At 37.8% G+C, this 20,390-nt stretch overlaps 1 protein-coding gene across 3 annotated transcripts in view; it reads left to right on the forward strand.

Annotated features, from left to right (window-relative positions):
* The window catches only part of ARHGAP29 (Rho GTPase activating protein 29), a 258,004-nt gene that overhangs the window by 149,765 nt on the left and 87,849 nt on the right, over positions 1–20,390 (forward strand). For all 3 annotated transcript variants that reach the window (XM_033915737.1, XM_033915739.1, XM_033915738.1), the window contains 4 exons: positions 711–899; positions 8,269–8,406; positions 11,682–11,872; positions 12,487–12,656. In XM_033915737.1, the coding sequence (XP_033771628.1) occupies positions 711–899; positions 8,269–8,406; positions 11,682–11,872; positions 12,487–12,656 (688 nt within the window). The remainder of the gene's footprint in view (positions 1–710; positions 900–8,268; positions 8,407–11,681; positions 11,873–12,486; positions 12,657–20,390) is intronic.

The following is a 20,390-nucleotide window of genomic DNA, read 5'->3' on the forward strand; positions in this document are numbered from 1 at the left end:
TCTCTATCTCTGCCTCTGCCTCTATCTCTCTCGCTCTCTGCCTCTGCTTCTCTGTGGCTCTCCTGCTCTCAGCCCCTGACTTTCCAGCTGTCTCGCTGCCCTGTTCAGCGCCTGACTCGCCTGTCCTTCCCCGTAGTACGAGCCTGTGATTTTAACCTACGAGTTTGAAGAAGGTTAAAACCACGGGCTTGCGAAGTAGAAAAAACAGTCAAAAGTTTAAAAAAAAAAAATGCCAAAGCATGCGCAGACCATCTAGAGGCAAGGAAGATGGTCTGTGAATGCTCAAGAATTGCTCTCTAGCGATCCGTGCAGTAGGTGGGGTGCATGCCAACGATCGTCCCCATTTGCATGCAGGCCTTTAGTGAATTTGTCGGCCTGTATGCAAACGAACATGGATCGGAGGTTAGTGAATCTATCCCTATGCCTCTATGCAGAAAAAATGGTGATTCTTGGCATAATAGGTCAAATAGTGTCAACCCTTCTTGATCAGGTACATGAAGGAAAATCTGACAAATCCTCAAAAGTAAAGTTTGCTTTTCTATAATAGTATTCTGGTGATTGATTTGAGGTCTTTTTTTATGACAGGAAGTTTTAAATTAGTTGAAATATAAACTGCTGTGGTACTTGGAGTAAGAGTCTATTAAAGGTATTAAATTGATTAAGCTGAAAATTGTGCTATAAAATGATAATGTATTGTTATTCCTACTTAGCAAGAACTGGACACTGCTTTAAAGAAAGCAAAGCTGTTGTATATTCAACGACAAGATGAATATGAAAAGGCAAAATCTAGTACTGTTCGTGCTGAAGAGGAACAACTGAGTTCTAATGGAGGACCTGTAAAAGATGCTAGCAAACAGCTTGAAAAAAGAAGGAAACTAGAGGAGGAAGCTCTACAAAAAGTAAGTTTTGTACATATAATAGCAATTCTGTGTTAGCGTCTATTGTGTGATGAAGAGGAGGATCATTGGACTCATTTATATATGCATTAGATTTGCATTTCATCCAATAATATGATGGAAACGCCTTTAGTGATTGGAATTGTTTAAAATAATATAAATATGAAGTACTGTATACAGGAAGCTCTAGGACAGTTGTGAACAAACTATGGTCTTTGGCCTAAATTTAGGAAGCTGGATCTTTGCTTTTGGTCCATTCCTTATTTCCCAAAGGCCCATGCTAAAGGACACACCTTAGACACACTGTTATAGTGAACTGCAGCAGCTTCAGGCTAAAACAGCTAGAAAGTAGAAAATCAAACACCTATAGAATGAGACCAAGAATAGTCAGTGGCTTTATGTTTGGTTAGTTAATGGTTTAGAAAAAAATGAATATTATTAATATCTATTTATTTATTTATTTAATTTATTGATTGTTCAAGTAATGCATTTCATCATTATTGTCAATGGTATTCGAATAATTAGGTTTATCTTTGGGGTTGAATTATTAGGGTCACTGGTATTTATTTAAAGATATGGATTATATTAATGATAAGAGATATGTGTTACATGATTACTGTATTACAAAATTGATTTGATTACAAATTGTGGTCTGTTGGGGATTTATCTTGATTTATCTGATCTTATATGTGTGGTTCCAAGTTATTTATGTCATGTAGGGTGGGGAAGGGTGGGATGGGTATTTATAAAGGGTATAATGATAAATGGGGGAGGTGTATTATTCAAGATGAATTGATATGGAAAATGGCGTATAATCATACTTTAATTTTTTGTTTATTTTTTGAAATTTGGAAGAGATTTTTAATAATTATTATGTATAATGGAGATTAAAATTTTTTCACTTAACGTTAATGGCCTCAATCACCCAGTAAAAAGGAAAAAAATGCTTACATTCTTGAAAAAACAGGATGATATATACTATATCCAAGAGACACATCTATCGGATATAGAATCAAAGAAACTCAAAGGGGATTGGGTAAAGCACTATTTTTTTGCCCCTGCAGTTAGGAAAAAAGCGGGAGTTGCCATTTTAATAAGTAGTAATTGTTCAGTTTCTTTTCAACTGATAGATTTTGATCCCTTAGGAAGATGGATTAAGGTGGAAATGAGAATGGGAAATAATACCTTGACTTTGTTTAATGTTTATGCCCCTAATTCGAACCAAAATGATTATTTCAAAAACTTACAAAAATTAATACTCCCACTGCCTGCTTCTAATTTAGTTGTAGCTGGAGATTTTAATGCTGTAATGGATCCTTCTTTGAATAAAAAATCAAGCAAGAATATAAAATCTTTAGGGTTAGAGAATTTGGTGCAATCTTGTAATTTAAAAGATATATGGCGAATACTTCATTTCAATGATCAGGAATTTTCTTTTTTTTCACAAGTTCATAAGTCTTTTTCAAGAATTGATTATGTTTTGGTTTCAAATTCGTTGGTACAGCAGGTGACACTAGCTTCCATTGATCCAATTATTTTGTCGGATCATGGAGGGGTTTGGATCAAATGTAGGTTGGATAAACAGGATACAAGCAGATCAATTTGGAGATTTGATAATACATTGGTTGCGGATTCAGCATTTCTTGAAGAGTTTAAGGTAAAGGTATCTGAGTTTTTCCAAATAAATACTTCAGAGGATATTAATACTGAAATATTATGGGATGCTTTTAAAGCTACTATGAGAGGTCATATTATTTCCTACTCGGCACATATTTTTTTTTAAGTTAATCTTTTTTTTTTTTTTTTTTTTTTGTATAAATATTTTTTATTCTTTTTTTTTAAATTCTTACATCAAGTGAAATACATGTAATACATTCAATTATACAAAAAAACACTTGAAATTATCATTAAATTTTCTTACAATGTGAATTAAATAAACCCTTTTTCAGAATTTATATCGGCACATATTAAAAAACAACTTGCTAAACAATTTAATGATTTGGAAAAAGAAATTAAATATTTGGAATCTAAATTAGTAGATAAATGGCAGCAAGATACTTTACAAGCTCTTTTAAAGGCAAAAGGGAAATATAATGAAATTTCTTCAAGATTCGTGAGGAAAGATTTGTTTTCCCAGCAAACCTTGTATTATGGAAGTTCTAATAAGGCGGGAAGACTACTTGCAAATTATCTAAAAGCAAAAAAAAGAAGAGTAAAAATAGTAGCAATAAAAGATGAAAAAGGAAATACACACACTCAGATTAGTAATATTTTAAGTCAATTTCTTAATTTTTATAAAGAGTTGTATTCTTCCGAGTCTTACGATGATAAAGTTCAAAATGGTGTGGATTTTTTAAATTTATTAGAGGGTCCAAAACTTCCTGATCATATAAAAATAAGTTTAGATGAGCCTATATCATTAAAAGAATTAGAAACAGCATTGAAGTCTCTTAGAGTTGGATCCGCTCCAGGTGGGGATGGTTTTACAGTGGAATTTTATAAAACATTTCAAAATTCTTTACTACCCCATTTATTAAATTTTATATCAGTTTCAACTAAATAATGGTTGTATTACAAGTATTATGACAGAATCTTTGACTATTGTTTTGCCAAAGCCAAATAAAAATCCCACTTTGGTCTCAAACTACAGGCCGATATCTTTAATTAATGTGGATGGAAAATTATTAGCTAAAATTTTGGCCTTGAGATTGACTAAGGCTCTCCCTTTCATAATTGATGTACACCAAACTGGATTCATTGCGAATAGACATTCTTCTAGTAACACTAGATTGGCGTTTTACAAATTAAATCTAACTAAAAGCATGAATGAACCGGCTTTTGCCATATCTTTAGATGCGGAAAAAGCATTTGATAGAGTGGAATGGAAGTTCATGTATCAGGCATTGGAGTGGTTTGGTATGGGTTCTGGATTTATTCAAATGATTCAAACTTTGTATAGCTCCCCTATGGCAAGATTATATATTAATAATAATTTATCGGATCGTTTTCAATTGCATAGGGGAGTTAGACAGGGTTGTCCACTATCTCTTTTGCTTTTTGCTTTTTGACATAGTTTTAGAACCCCTGTTGTTAGCTATTCAACAGGCAAAGGGGATATAGGGTATTCCTCGTAATGATTGGGAATACAAGTTCTCTGCTTATGCAGATGATATTTTACTATATTTGAGAAATCCAGGTTCCTCCATTCCTTGTCTGTTAGAATTGATAGAAATGTTTGGTAAATTTTCAGGATACAAAATAAATTGGAATAAATCTGAAATTCTTCCACTCAATGTACATTGTTTAAAAAGTATGTTTGATTCATTTTCTTTTGTTTGGAAGGAAGATGGATTAAAATATTTAGGAATTTGGATTAAAAATACAGTAGATGATACGGTAAAAGAGAATGAAAAACTTTTGTTAAAAAAGGTTACAGAATTATGTGAACATTGGAATCCATTACATTTATCTTGGTGGGGGAGAGTCCAAACTGTTAAAATGATGATATTGCCTGTGGTTTGCTATCAAATGGGTATGATACCAGTATTTTTTCAGGGGTCTTTCTATAAAAAATTGAATTCAATTATTATCAAATTTATTTGGCTTGGTAAAACTCCTAGAATTGCTTTAGTATCTTTGCAAAAGCCAATTAAGGAGGGTGGGGTAAATTTTCCAAATTTTTATAGGTACCATCAGGCCTATATTTTACGTCAAGGTATGTATTGGGTCCTCCTGGAGCTCATTGAGTATACTCCTGATTGGTTATATTTGGAATGGCGACTCATGTTTCCTTTACATCTTTCTCATGTTCTCAGTATCAAGATGCCCAGATTATACAAAGAAAATAGAATTTTATTGAATACTTTGAAAACATTAAGATTTGTTAGTAACTTAACAGCTATTCCTATTAATAAATCAACTAATCAAACCATATGGCTAAACTCCAAGATTTAAATTGGCGGATTCAAGGTCGTCTAGAAGCATTGGATAATTGCAGGAATTCGAACTTTAAATGATGTCATTTCTAATGGTAAACTGCTTGATTTTACACAATTGCAACATAAATTTGGGCTTCATAAATCACAATGTTTTCGTTGGTTGCAATTGAAGCAGGCCATTCAGGCAGGGTTCCCTGAATGGAAAACTCTTAATACTCAGTTTAGTATGGAATTTTTATGTTTTCAGGCGGACTTTCTGTTTCACCAGGCCGCGCAGTGGTATAAAACGATTAGTGATTTGATTTTAAAAAAACCCTAAAAATGGTCTTAGGGATATTTGGAGCATTGAGATTAAGCATCAGATTTCAGCATCTCAATGGCCACAAATTTGGTCTTGGAGAATGAGATGTACAATGTGAGCGTCTATGAGACAAGCTTGGTTTTTTTTGTTACATAGAGCTTTTTGGACCCCAGTTAGATTACAAAAATTAAATAGTTCCTTGTCTAATAGATGCTGGCATTGTAATCTGGATGTAGGGACTTTTGATCATCTTTTGTTTTACTGTCCCCATATCTTAGCCTTTTGGAACTCAATCTGGGATCAAGTAAATTGTTTATTGGAAAACCATGTAGCGTTATCTTATGATACTGTGATATTTGGAATGTCTATGAGAAAAAAGAGTCAGATATCATCGTCTAATAATAAACTTTTAATGATCCTGACTGGAGTTGCCATCCAACATATTACTAATAATTGGAAAGATTATAGGAAGCTTAATTTTAATTTTTGGTGGAATTCATTATGTCACATATTATAGAATGGAAAGATCATTAGCGGTACAGAGGGGAAATTATAAAAATTTTATTAAAATATGGGAGCCATTAACATCTTTTTGTCATGATTAAATGCCATTTTTCTATTAATTATACACCACTTAGTATTGGGTGGGGGGAGGGTTTCAAGTATATGATCTTATAATGATTTATGGGCTTTGAGGGAGGGTGGGGGGTTACATTTGTATTTATAGGTTATAATGATAAGATGTTCAAGTGGTTAAATTAATTGTGTTTATTATGAATTTTTGTACACTTGATGAAAGTTTAAAAATGAATAAAGAATTTTTTTTTTAAAAAAAGGAAAGCTTGTTTTTCTTTTCCATATTATGCGCATGAAGATGAGTGAGCTACAGATGACAGTATGTTAAGTTTTTCATGTGTGGACCTGGCTGATAGTCTTTTTTTAAAGATATTATGTTTAACCACATCAGTTAACAAGAATGTTTAAGCAAATACAAGAATACATATGCTATAATGTTATTGTTTTGGTTAAATGAAAATATTTAAATTAAGGCAATGATTCTTTTCTTTTTTTTTAAATATTCTTTATTCAAGTTTTTATGCATTGGAAAATTGTTATACGCATTGAAATATATGATACTGCGTAGATAACAAATCTTATTAAACTTGAAACTTGAACTATATTTATTATAAACTCATTATTAAATCAAATTTTCCCCATCCTCCCCCCTCCCCCCCTATATGAAAGAAATACCATCAGAGGAAAACGATGCCTATTCATTATAATATTTAACCAGTGGCCCCCAGATCTTTATAAAATTATTATAACTACCTTTCTGTAAAGCAACTACTCTTTCCATCTTATAAATATGACATAAGGAATTCCACCAAAATGTATAATTAAGATTAGTATAATTTTTCCAATTATTAGTAATATGCTGAAGAGCGACTCCCGTCATTATCATTAAAAGTTTGTTGTTATGTGCTGATATTTGACTTTTTTCCTCATAGACATACCAAACAGAACAGTATTGTACGATAGTGCCACATGGTTTTCTAATAAACAATTTATTTGAGACCAAATTGAATTCCAAAAGTTCTTAATGCAAGTACATTGAAAAATTAGATGGTCCAATGTCCCCGCTTCTAGATTACAGTGCCAGCATCTATTAGATTTAGAGCTATCCAACTTCTGCAAATGAACTGGGGTCCAAAAAGCTCTATGTAATAAAAAGAACCAAGTTTGTCTCATGGATGCCGACACTGTACATCTCATTCTCCAAGACCAAATGCGTGGCCATTGAGAAGCAGAAATTTGATGCTTAATATCAATGCTCCAAATGTCTCTAAGACCAGTTTTCGTTTTTTTGTTAAGAAATCCAGATAATAATTTGTACCATTGCGCGGCTTGGTGTCCCAGGAAGTCTGCCTGGAAGCATAGGAACTCCAAACTATATTGATTTTTAAGAGTTTTCCATTCAGGGAACCCCACCTGAATAGCCTGCTTCAACTGCAACCATTTAAAACTTTGTGCTTTATTAAGACCAAATCTACATTGCAATTGTGAAAAATCAAGCAGTTTACCTTCTGAAATAACATCATTTAAAGTTCTTATACCAGCAATAATCCAGTGCTTCCATAAGATTTGAGATCCGCCAATTCCATCATGCCCAGCGGTCCGCTCCTGCGGCGGCCCATCAGGTCTGTGACCTGTGAAGTGGTTCCTGACCATTTCTGTAACCTACCTCTACATCTATCTGTAACCCTCAATCCCCTCATCCTTTAGGAACCTATCTAAACCTTCCTTGAAACCCTGTAATGTGCTCTGAGATAATTTTATAATTATCTATGTATGTAATATTTTGATATAACTAAAAACATCTTGAATACATGCACAGGCTTCATGACATTGTCGTGCTCTTTGCTTTTACTTCTGCCACTTCCATCATTAAGGGGTTCTCCAACCTCAGCTGGAAGGTACTGAGATAACCACAGCAGAGGTATTTGCTGCCTGAGGTGGCCACCTTATACTGCCTAATGAGAAAGCCACACCTGGGAATTACGGTATTTGACTTTTGGAGCAGCCTACAACTTGGCTTTAACCTGTGTAAAAATCATTACATTTTAAAGGAGAAATGTTTTGTTTATACTTGCCTAAGTACTTGACACGTTCAAGTGCCTTGTCTTTGTATAAGCCATTCTGCTTTTTAAACCACTGTTTAGCTGAAAAGCTTATGCTAATCAGTCTTCTGCCCAAGTGGCATCTTTGGAGTTACATCAGAAGTGTTGTGTAGGCAAATTTTGAGTTATCTTAATCTGTCTTAATGATTAAGCATAAAAAGTATTAATGCACATGTTTTAGTAGTAATATTTGTATCTGTGAAAAAGGCACTCATAATTGCTTCTATTTTGGCAGGAGTGTTGCAAGTGACAGCATAATTGATGTAGAATTGCATTGTGTAAAAAAAAAAAATACACAGTTGACAGTTTAGTTCTCAAAGAGACTGCAGAAAAGCTGTAAGATTAAACAGATGCTGCTTATACACCTTACTACTCTGAAACACTACACAGTGCATTGAGAGTGATAGCTGTGTGCTATAAATTTTACATCATGTATCAAACTTTATGTTCTGCAGGCTGAGGAAGCAAATGAACACTACAGAATCTGTATGACAGATGTTGAAGAAAAGAGAAATGATCTAGAAAATCTCAAAAGTGTTGTGTTAACACAACTTCGAAATCTTGTCTACCAGTGTGATCTCACACTTAAAGCTGTAAGATGATATTCTTGATAACTACTCCATAGGAGGATTTCTGTGTTCCCATATTTTTACCTTCCATGTGTTTCTTGCCTTATGTTCTGCTTTTTCTCTTTTCTCTTCCTTTTTCAGTTCTTGTCTCCTTCTCACTGCAACCCTTTTCCTCCTCACTGAAAAACACATTCAGAATCCTGTGTCTTGCTATGGTATTTCTATCACTCACTATCTCCCACCTTGTGGGGCAGGCTGTGTGTGAGGCCCTGAGTTTAACACAGTCCTGCAGATAGAATTATGTTACCTTGAAATACCTGTTACAAATCTATGCCTAATATTGAGGGTTATTTTGTGTTCTTGCTAATGCTAAACTATGGAAAAGCTATAGAGGAAAAATGATCTTATCAACCTGTAATTGAAACTGATACAACTACCAACTGGTAGTTATACTGCTGACTCATTATAAATACATTATTTTCTGTATTGTAATAGTAGGTAATCAGTGCTTGGTATAAGCCTTTAAAGCTGGAATAACACAATCAAAAAGCAGTATGGTCTCTGAACTTCATACCAGAACCCTCCCTAACTCTCAAATCACTTTAATCCAGATTGGTTTGTACATCATCAAAATAATCTGATAATCTGGGAGGTAATAGTGTGGTTGCTGTGGTGGGCCACATTAACAATAGAAATAATACAAAAGAAAAGAAGGTGATAAACCGTTTTTATTGGGTTAACAATAGATAGAACCATCTGCTTCAGGTCAGATATGAGCAGAAGCTGATAATGTGAAAATATATGTATGTTGATTTTAAAACTTGATATTCCACTAAGCCGTACAGTCACACTCAGGTATAGGTGAGACATGAAAAGCACTGCAATAACAGTCTTGAAAGAAAGGGGAGGGGGGCAATGTTCCCTCTAAGCCAGTGGTCTCAAACTCAAACCTTTGCAGGGCCACATTTTGGATTTGTAGGTACTTGGAGGGCCTCAGAAAAAATAGTTAATGTCTTATTAAAGAAATGACAATTTTGCATGAGGTAAAACTCTTTATAGTTTTATAAATCTTTCCTTTTGGCTAAGTCTTAATAATAATATTGTCATTTATAGCTAAAGAGACATATGATCAAGAAACTGTTTTGTTTTACTTTTGTGATTATGATAAAAATGGTGAGGGCCTCAAAATAGGATCTGGTGGACCGCGAGTTTGAGACCATTGCTCTAAGCTGTGTGGGAATCTTCCACACATTCCTGCCAGCAGACAGGAGGGACAGGCAAGTTCTGCAGGACTCCAGAGGACCTTCTTTTGCTTAGCTATTGAAAACAAATTATTGAAGCTTTCCCCTCCCCCCCCCCCCCACACACACACTCACACTCTCTCTTCAGGAATTGCAACACAGCTTAGGGGGGCACTGTAGTGGGAAGTGATGGGGGAGAAGGGAAAGGTAGAGGTGTAATTGGAAAGTGACATTACATTACATGGATGTCTTCTATCCCGCCAATACCTTTCAGTTCTAGGTGATTTACAACAAGAAATTAGCCTGGCCATTCCCAGGGAGATTACAAGGTTGATAGCTATAGTATGCATCTGGATCTGGGAATGATCGATACAGTTTGGTTAGATCATTTGACAAATTTCTTGAATAGTATGGTTTTCAGTTCTTTCCTGAATGTTTTGTAGTTGGGCGTCATGGTAGGAACCCAAGCTTCTAGTTAAGTCCTGTCAGGTGGGTATCAAATATTTCATCATATTCAAAGGTCTTATGTTCCTAGATTGTTTTAAAGATACCTATTAGTATTATAAACATAAGGTCATTGATGCAGTGCCCAGAAAAATGGTCATTCAACAGAGATATTGCCTTTATCTGCTTTGTGACGTTTTATGTGGTTCCAGTGTGAACTATTAGCTTTAGCATCTGCCTGTCTCTCTAATAAGCACTCTTCTTTACATATCTTGCATTGAATAGTAACCTATTTTGACCTACTTAGCAATTTTTCCCCTTTTTCCTTCAACTTTTTAACTGAGGAGATAGAGTCCTAGATTATCAGTGGGACATACTTATTGGTCATGGGCAGAATTTCTAAACACTGATTGAAACATTGCACTAGTTAATATTCTGAGAAGTCATAAGCAGTAAACCCAGTAAAAAGATCACTATTGACAGCTCTGAGGGCTGAGAATGCTCCCAAAAGTAGACATCTAGAAAAGGTGATATTACTGTATATACTCTAATATAAACCAGGATTTTTGGGCCAAAAAATTGGTCAGAGGACTTCACTGGCAAGTGTGGCTGCATTCCCCTGCTGTCAATGGAGAACCCTTGTTACAGGTAAGCAACTTTTCTTCCTCCTCCACCAATGTACCATCATTTAGTTTCTCAAACTTGCTTTTGCCAATATGTAGTACCCCCTGTTCAGAACTCTTTTGACCTCTAGACGTCATTTGCTGCTTCCTTTAATAGTCTTTCCTCCTTTTCCAGCTCTGTCTTCTTTTTCTTTCTCTTGCTCATTTCTCCCTGTTTGTGTCTCCTTACAACATTCCCTCTTCACTGTTCATGTCTCCATCTCCCATCATGTTATATTTGTTGTATAGCAAAAGGAGCAGACAGCTGTATAATTGATCCATATCTTGAAAATATTTCATGCCTGCTGTCCTGTCTCTATCAACTGTTTTTTCCAAACTTAGGGTCCTTTTACTAAGGTGTTCTAGCTGTTTTAGTGCGCACTAAAACAGCTAGCGTGCCTTAGTAAAAGGACACTTTTATCTCATCACTCTTCTCTCTCTTCCTTTCTCTCTTCATCTGTTCTCTGCCATGCGTCTACCTTTTTAGCCTCCTTTCCTCATTTTCTTTACTCTGCTTTTTCACTCTTCCTGGGTCATCTTTCTCTGTTTCTTTTATCTTCAAAATGTTTTTCTCATCTTAGCAGTGGGCTTGCAACAAGTGCCTGCTCTCTAATTCAGTGGCTGCTCTTCATCCTCCTCCCTAATGTACTTCCTGTTTAGAGAAGAAATGTGTAGAGTATTAATGAACTAAGATACACACAGAGAAGAAAGAGAAAATGGAGGAGAAGGAAAAGGTGTTTTCAGTTCTATCCCAAGCCCTTCATTCTAGAAGGCAGCTACAGCCAATTTGCTGTTCTATTTATTTAGACAACTGTAATTTGGACTCTGGCCATAATAGTATGCATAAAATCATTTAGTTCTCTGTCATGTTGAATCTTCCATTTCTGTCAAATTTTAAATATTTCTAAATTGTCCAAATGTTGTTTATAGCCTTCAATTTGTTTGATAACAGGTAACGGTTAACCTGTTCCAGATGCAACACACTCAAGTAGTTTCAATTCCTGTTAACTGCCAGTCTCTCTGTGAGAGTGCAAAGCACTATGAACCAGGACAGCAGTATTCGGAATATATAAAAAATTTGCCAAAGGAAGATAGTCATACTGAATCAGGATCTTTTGAGACACAGAGCTCTCAAACTGGAGGGTAAGATGCTTCTAGTTTTCCTGTGCCATTCCTTGACTGAAAGGATCCATCATATGATGATAAAAATATTTGTGTGTTTTGACTTGATTTGACCTTCATTATGAAAAAAAAGTGATTGGAACAATTCACTTGTCTTCCTTCCCTGACCTGTTTCTGCCATAGTACTATATTCAGTTTGTAATCATGTTAAGGGACTCTTCTTGTATCACTGTGGCTTGCGAATATCTGTAGTATTCGGATATGTATGTACTTGGGCAAGCCACCTCCTGCCTCTCTTCTAAGGCACAACATATTAAGACTTCAAAAGCTCTTATATGATTTTTCCAATTTTGGATGAAAAAAAAAAAGACTGAGCAAAAATGTAATTAAGTTCTGCTTTTTACTGATGATAATATTTTTAAGGGTGGTTTAGTAGAATACTACTATACCTACACCAGCAAAAATTGTGGAAAGTCTGAGGTTGTAGCACAATCTAGTTGCGAGAGACACTACTGTTACTTAACCTAGTCTTGGTACATCCTTTTGGAAGTATTTTTGCATTGTTGGCTATGTGATGATTCTGTTGAAGTGCTGGTTTAAAATAGTTTTCTTGTGACTTTTTTTTATGTTTGTAGGGATTTTGTAATAAAAAGGCCAACAATCAATGCAAACATTTTACATGGAAATTTATTTGAGCCTTCTGAAGACTTTCCCACCCAGTTGGTGGAAGATGGTGAGAGCCCAAGACACGGTCATTCACAAAAGACTGGACAGAAGAGATCCTGTAGCAGTACTGATATCCAAGGTAATTTCCTTTGTTCATGCTTAGATGATAACTATTGATCATATAAATCCCCAAATAAGGTTTCATATATACTGTATAAGGCATTCTCTCAAGGCGGTATAAAGCAAGAATGTGAAACATAAGCAATAGACAATTACAATAGTAAAAATATTGAAATAATATAAAATATGAGGGATGTTCAATAATATATCTACCTCAGTAGGAAAGAAAGTTTTCAAAATTTTGTTTTATTTTTCAGTATAGTCCCCTGATAGCTCTATACCAGGGGTGTCAAACTCAATCACATTAAGGGGTCAAAATCTAAAATACAGACTAAGTCGTGGGCCAGACCCCGCTCAATCTCCGCCCCAGACCTCGCCCCCATAATAGTACTAATTGTAATACCATTTTTTTCCATTTATTTTTTATATATACACACAACATAATCTTATTAACAACACATAATGGTTAACTTCAAAATTAAACTACACAAAGCACACACTATGCTTCTCAACATTCATTCCTACCAGAACACAGATAACCCCTATGCAAATATGGGACCACAAACTAAAAGTACTAATATATATATATAAACAAAACCCTAAGATTCAAGACTCTGCATGCAGTACAACCCCAGAGAATTAGAAACAAATGCATTTCTTCCTGAACAGTACAAAATATAGACAGCAGATGTAAATTCTCAAAATTGACACAATTCAATCACTAAATTGAAAATAAAATAATTTCCCCTACCTTTGTTGTCTGGTGATTTGTTTTTCAAACCATTTTTTCCCAGTCTCTGGCTGCACCTCCTTCTGTCTGTGCTCTTAACTGTGTATCCAGGGCCACCTTATCCATTTGCTGTTTCTCTCTCCTTCACTTTTTACCATACATCCATCTTTATAGAACAAGTACAAAATTCCCTTTCCCAAAAAGATAATGAACTTTTTTTTAAAATTGCTTCAATTACTGACTTTACAATAACTATTTAAATTCAAATGTGTCATAAATCCTTCAGTAGGGCGCCAAACGCGATACAAAGTCGCTGACAGTGTGTAAGATTTTAATCACACCACATTCAATTGAGCTCTACAGCTTCCATGATATGTTATGTTGTATGATATTGTAGATTTTCAAGTGATGTTCTACTATAATTGTTAGATATTTACTGTACACTTGATGTAAGTTATAAAATAAATAAAGAAATTAAAAAAAAAAGATATGTTATGTTATTCATATAGTTCTACAGCATTTAGAAAAAGACCACTTATCTGAAAAAGTGTCTCTCTGTTCTAACACAGTCTATGTTTCACAGAGCTACATCAGGAAGCCGAATGAAATTGCATTTTTTAAGATAATTTTTCTATTGCTTTGGTGCAGTGCCTGTTCCTCCTGTGAAAATAGTGCCTGTTGCCTGCTGGTTCTTTACTGGAGAGATGTGCTCCCTTCAGTAGGTTAGAAAGCTGAGAGCTTGTGGCGGTATACAGCAAGAATGTCAAACATAAGCAATAGACAATTACAACAGTAAAAATATTGAAATAATATAAAATACTAGTTTTTTAGTCTGTTACATTAAAGGTTGCTAGAATAGATGTGTAGACTTAGGCATTTCTTTCTCTTTCTTTCTTTCTGTATGTCTTTTCTCTCTCCCTGGCCCCCTGTCTGTCTTTCTTTCTGTCTCTCTCCCTGCCTGCTGTCTGTCTGTCTTTCTTTCTGTCTCTCTCTCTGCCCACTGTCTGTCTGTCTTTCTTTCTGTCTCTCTCTCTGCCCGCTGTCTATCTGTCTTTCTTTCTGTCTCTCTCCCTGGCCCCCCTGTCTGTCTGTCTGTCTTTCTTTCTGTCTCTCTCCCTGGCCCCCCCTGTCTGTCTGTCTTTCTTTCTGTCTCCCTGGCCCCCCCCCCTGTCTGTCTGTCTGTCTTTCTTTCTGTCTCTCTCCCTGGCCCTCCCCTGTCTGTCTGTCTTTCTTTCTGTCTCTCTCCCTGGCCCCCCCTGTCTGTCTGTCTTTCTTTCTGTCTCTCTCCCTGGCCCCCTCTGTCTGTTTTTCTTTCTTTCTGTCTCTCTCCCTGGCCCCCCCTGTCTGTCTGTCTGTCTCTTTCTGTCTCTCTCCCTGGCCTCCCCTGTCTGTCTGTCTGTCTGTCTTTCTTTCTGTCTCTCTCCCTGGCCCCCCCTGTCTGTCTGTCTGTCTCTTTCTTTCTGTGTCTCTCCCTGGCCCCCCCTGTCTGTATGTCTTTCTTTCTTTCTGTCTCTCTCCCTGGCCCCCCCCCTGTCTGTATGTCTTTCTTTCTTTCTGTCTCTCTCCCTGGCCCCCCCTGTCTGTATGTCTTTCTTTCTTTCTGTCTCTCTCCCTGGCCCCCCTGTCTGTATGTCTTTCTTTCTTTCTTTCTGTCTCTCTCCCTGGCCCCCCCTGTCTGTCTGTCTTTCTTTCTGTCTGTCTCTCTCCCTGGCCCCCCCTGTCTGTCTGTCTTTCTTTCTTTCTTTCTGTCTGTCTCTCTCCCTGGCCCCCCCTGTCTGTCTGTCTTTCTTTCTTTCTGTCTGTCTCTCTCCCTGGCCCCCCCTGTCTGTCTGTCTTTCTTTCTTTCTGTCTGTCTCTCTCCCTGGCCCCCCCTGTCTGTCTGTCTGTCTGTCTCTCTCCCTGGCCCCCCTGTCTGTCTCTCTCCCTGGCCCCCCTGTCTGTCTGTCTGTCTTTCTTTCTGTCTCTCTCCCTGGCCCCCCCTGTCTGTCTGTCTTTCTTTCTGTGTCTCTCCCTGGCCCCCCCTGCCTGTCTGTCTGTCTTTCTTTCTGTGTCTCTCCCTGGCCCCCCCTGTCTGTATGTCTTTCTTTCTTTCTGTCTCTCTCCCTGTCCAGCAGCACCCCTTCCCTGCTTCCCCTGTCCACTTCCCTGCTCATGTCCAGCAACCACTAGGCCGGGCAGCCTCGGGGCTTTCTGTCTCTCTCAGGCAAGATGTCTGATCGTAGCTCTCTTCCCTTTTATCTCCGACTCCTTCCTGTGTATGCGCCTGGCAGCGGTGCCTTGAACCCTAGAGGCCTGGACATTTGCCGTTTGTTGAGGCGCAGGCTGGCTGGGGTGTGGGAAGCCATTGCCGTGTATGCGCATGAGGACTGAGGCTGATGGAGAAACTGCCGCAAGCTCCTACTGCGCATGCAACCATAGGATCACAAAGCATGGCCGCACGGAGTTTCAACTGCACATGCACACTAAGGGTTTTATTATAGTGGATGAGGGATATTTAATAATTTATCTACCTCAATAGGAAAGAAGTTTTCAAAATTACGCACTGTCAGTGATGTCGTATCGCTGTTTGGCGCCCTGCTAAAGGATTTATGAGCACATCTGATTTTTAATAGTTATTGTTGTCTTAGAGACATTTGGAGTATTGAGATTAAGCAGTATATTTCTGCATCTCGATGGCCACGTATTTGGTCTTGGAAGATGAGGTGTACAGCGTCAGCATCTATGAAACAAACTTGGGGTTTTTTTTTGTTGTTGTTACATCGTTCTTTTTGGACCCCAGTTAGATTAAATAAGTTAGATAATTCTAGGTCTAATAGATGCTGGCACTGTCATCTAGACGTAGGAAAATTGGATCATTTATTGTTTTATTGCCCTAAGATACTGATTTTTTTGGAAGTCGATTTGGGGACTTATTAATAATATTTTAGAAACTACGATCCCTTTGACTTATGAAGTAGTAATTTGTGGTACTGTGTTGCATGTGAAAGATCCCTTAGATAAATATAAAAAAGTCTCTTTAATTATGACAAGTACAGCTGTACAATTGATTACACACAACTGGAAAAATTGGGACCGTCTTAACTTTACATTCTGGTGGGCAAATTTATGTTTAATATATAAATATGAGAAAATGAATGCTGATTTGTCAGGGAATATAAAAAATTTTAAATTAATATGGGGCCCATTGATGTCTTTTGTAGAATTATTATAGGTTTGATTTATGTGACATATTAATTGCACATCCGGGCCGGGGGGGGAGGTGGAATATAAGTTTTAAAATAATTTTTATCTTTCTTGAGGGTATTGGGAAGGAGGGAGGATATTTTTGAGGTTTGATAAACAGTTTCTGAGTATTTAGAAATGCTTAATTTATGGTTTTGACATGTATAGCGAATTTTTAAAGTATGAAAATTGTAAAGATGCTTTAAGGATAATGGTTGGGTAGGGTGGGGGAGGGGTATTGATCTGTTTGAATCTTGTAAAAATATTAAGTGATTAAAGTGTAAATGTTTCTTATACTGTTTTCACTTATTGAAAGTATTAAAAATGAATAAAGATTTTTAAAATGAAAAAAGTTATTGTCATTAATTGCAGCAATTTTTTTTTAAAAAGTAAATTATCTTTTTGGGAAAGGGATTTTTGCACTTGTTCTGTATTGATTCTCTCCCCTTCCCCGAGCAATAGTTCTTATACTTAAATCCTATGGTTTTTCCAGATAATACATCCATCTTTAGCATTAACTTTTAACATTCAGTTTTCTTCTCAAAATCTATCTACTTTTCCATGTCTTCCCTTCCCTGGGCATGATGGACCACTGGTTGACCCAGCGGCGGCAATTCTTATCTATCCATGTGTACCATCTCTTCCCTCTTTCTTCTCCCCTATTCCCATCTATCCATAAGAAGCATTTCTTATCTCTTCCTTGCAGCACCCATTGCTGTGCATCATCTCCTCCCTCTGTCTCCCTTTCCCCTCCATCCCTATGCACCATCTCATCCTTCTCCCATGGTCAGACAATTCTGTCTTCCCCCTCATATGATCTGGCACCTTTCTCCTCACCTTCCCATAGCTTGGAATCTCTCTTCTCCCTTGGTCTGGCATCTCTCTCTCCTTCCCTCCGTCTTCCTGAGGTCTAACATCTCTCTTCTCTCCTTTTTACGATCTGGCATCTCTCCTCCTTGCAGTCTGGCTTCTCTCTCTCCTCACCATCCCTTCCATTCTGTGGTCTGGCATCTCTCTCTCTCTCCCTCTCCTTCCCATTCCAGTAGTCTGACATCTTTCTCTTCCCCATGCATCACTACCTCACTCCTCTCCCACCACCATGTCCAATAATTCTCTCTCCCTCTCTCTGCCCAACAATTCTCCTCTTTCTTCACCTCCCCATGTGCACCATCTTTCTTTCCCTCTCTGATACCCAATTCTCCCTTTCTATTCTCTCCTTTAAAGAGATCAAGTCAGATGACTTTTAAAAATTGACAAATATAGAGTAAAATATAGAAAGCCGATATAAATTCACAAAACTGACACATTTTGATCACTAAATTGAAAATAAAATTATTTTTCCTATCTTTGTTGTCTAGTGATTTCATGAGTCTCTGGTTGCATTTCCAGTATTTATTTATTTATACCTCTTGCACACTTCCTCTCCTCTGGACCCCATTCTTTTCCCCAACCAACATCTATCTCTGTCCCTCCATGAGTCCAACTTTTCTTCCTCTCTCCTCCACCCCTATTGGTAATATGTCTCCCTCTCTTTCTCTTATGTCCATCTGTCTTGAGAGGTCCGGGCTTCTCTCCCACTCCTTCTACTGCTACATCCAACATATCTCCCTCTCTCATCCCCTGGATCATATGCAGTATTTTTCACCACTGCCCACCAGCCCCATGCCCATTTCTTCTTCTAATACCCCTCTCCAGCACAATGCCACACTTCTCCCTCCATCACTGGCCAACATTCCTCCCCTTCAGTCTGCCCTCTCTACCACCATATCCATCATTTCTCCCTCTCATCCTTCTATCCCCATGCATCTCTACCTCACTTCTCTTTCTATGCCCAATTTTCCTTTCTTCCTTTCCCCATGTGCACCATCTCTCACTCACACACTTGTGCCCATCAATTCTCCCTTTCTATTTCCTCCCTCCTATGTACCAAGTTAGTGCCCCCATGTGTCTAGTTTGTGCCCCCTCCTCCCCCGAAGCAGACCCATGCACAGAAGCCACAGGGCACTGCTGGGAATCTTTCCCTGTCTGCAAGCATGCACCGCCCCCGAAGCTAACCAAGCCGGAGCTCCATTGCCTCCCCAGCAGCAACTCTGCACAGGGATGGGCCATGGCAGCGCGTGAAACGACTCACACGTGGCTGGCTCACAAACCTTCCCCCCCTCCCCCACGTCAATTCTGATGGAGAGAAGGTTCTGGGCCAGCCAAGCAATGATTGGCTGACTTGGAACCTTCTTTCCAACGTTAAAATTGACAGGGGATGGGGGAGGCTTGTGGGCCGGCTGCGTATGAGTCGCTGCACATGCAATGGCCCATTCCTTTGCAAAGTTGTTTCTGGGGGGGGCGATGGAGCGTGTCTGCTCCGACTTGGTGTGAGGGTCGGGTGGAGGGGTGGTGCATGCTTGCAGACAGGGAGGCAGGGAAAGATCCTCTGCACCGGTAGTCAGCGGGGGGGGTTTGGGGGGCAGGGAGGGATCCCTGATAGCGGCCAGGCTGCATACCCCCAAGGGTACATGTACCGCATGTTGAGAAACACTGGTCTAGAATGTCTCACCTATCTACTGGAAAAGAGCTTTCCAGGGCAAGTACATAATCTCTTTATATAGGCTTATAATTAGTCATTAATTGGTAAGCTCTAGAGAATGACACGGGGAAATAAATTTGTCCCCGTCTCCACGAGCTCAGTCTCTGTCTCCGCCCCCGTTCCTGCAAACTATCTGATCCCATCTGCACAAGCCTCAAATAGTTTTATACTGAACTTTTTTTATTAAAGTATAAAAAGAAACAAATAGGACTGCTGTAGCCAAGTACACAGTATGTAATTGGCTAGCAGATTGCATGTCTTTCACTTTATCACCTGACATGTTTGACCCTGGTATGCCTTGTCAAAGTTCACAGTGACAGATGCACGACAGTGTGAGTGGCCCCTTTGGTCAGCTTCTATGGAAGAGATATGCAAAGCTGCAATGTGGATTTTACTTTAAACAAATTCACTTTGGAGCAGTGATTTTTCAACCTTTTTCATTTTGCCACACACTTTCAAGGTGCAAAAATTGTAAAGGCACACCACTGGACTCTAACCCATACCTGACTGTCCCTGGTAAGATCCATTCTATCGCTGTAAGTAATTTCCATCCCCACCCATACCTACAGAAGTATGCCTTAGAAGTTGTTTCATTTAATTATGCTACTGAAATACATTAGAGCATCAATATACCTGCTACTGGGAAAATGGAATAACATAACAGCAGATTTTTATACCGCATAACCATGAGTTTGATGCGGTTAACAAAAAATTATGTTAAGAAAATACATGTTATAATGTGAAGAATGCAAAGGATCTACTTAGTCAGAAATTTTGAAAAAAGAGGGTTTTCAATAGTTTTCTAAAATGTTCGTAAGAGCTGGATTGAAGAGCAGTGAACGGAAATCTTTATCACAATAAGTTGCTTTATATGAAAGACATAACATAATACTTCTTAACCGTGTAACCATTAGTTCTACGCGGTTTACAAAAGATTATAAACTAAAAACAATTTAAGGATGACAAAAAAAAAAATAAATTATTTGACCAAGTATTTTGAAAAGAGATAAGCTTTCAGTTGAGTTCTGAAATATTTATAAGAACAAGCTCCAAGCAATAACAATCAAAATTCTCTGTCATGTGAAGCTGCTTGGAATGCTAAAGTATGGTCCAGAAATTTCTTACTTTTACAGCCCTGTACTGTTCCAACTGATCTGTACGCATTAGAAAAACCAGTCTGAGGCCCTTCCTCCTCCTATATGATTGACGTTTGATACAAT

The sequence above is a fragment of the Geotrypetes seraphini genome, chromosome 12 (assembly GCF_902459505.1).
Source record: "Geotrypetes seraphini chromosome 12, aGeoSer1.1, whole genome shotgun sequence".
Taxonomy (NCBI): Eukaryota; Metazoa; Chordata; class Amphibia; order Gymnophiona; family Dermophiidae; genus Geotrypetes; species Geotrypetes seraphini.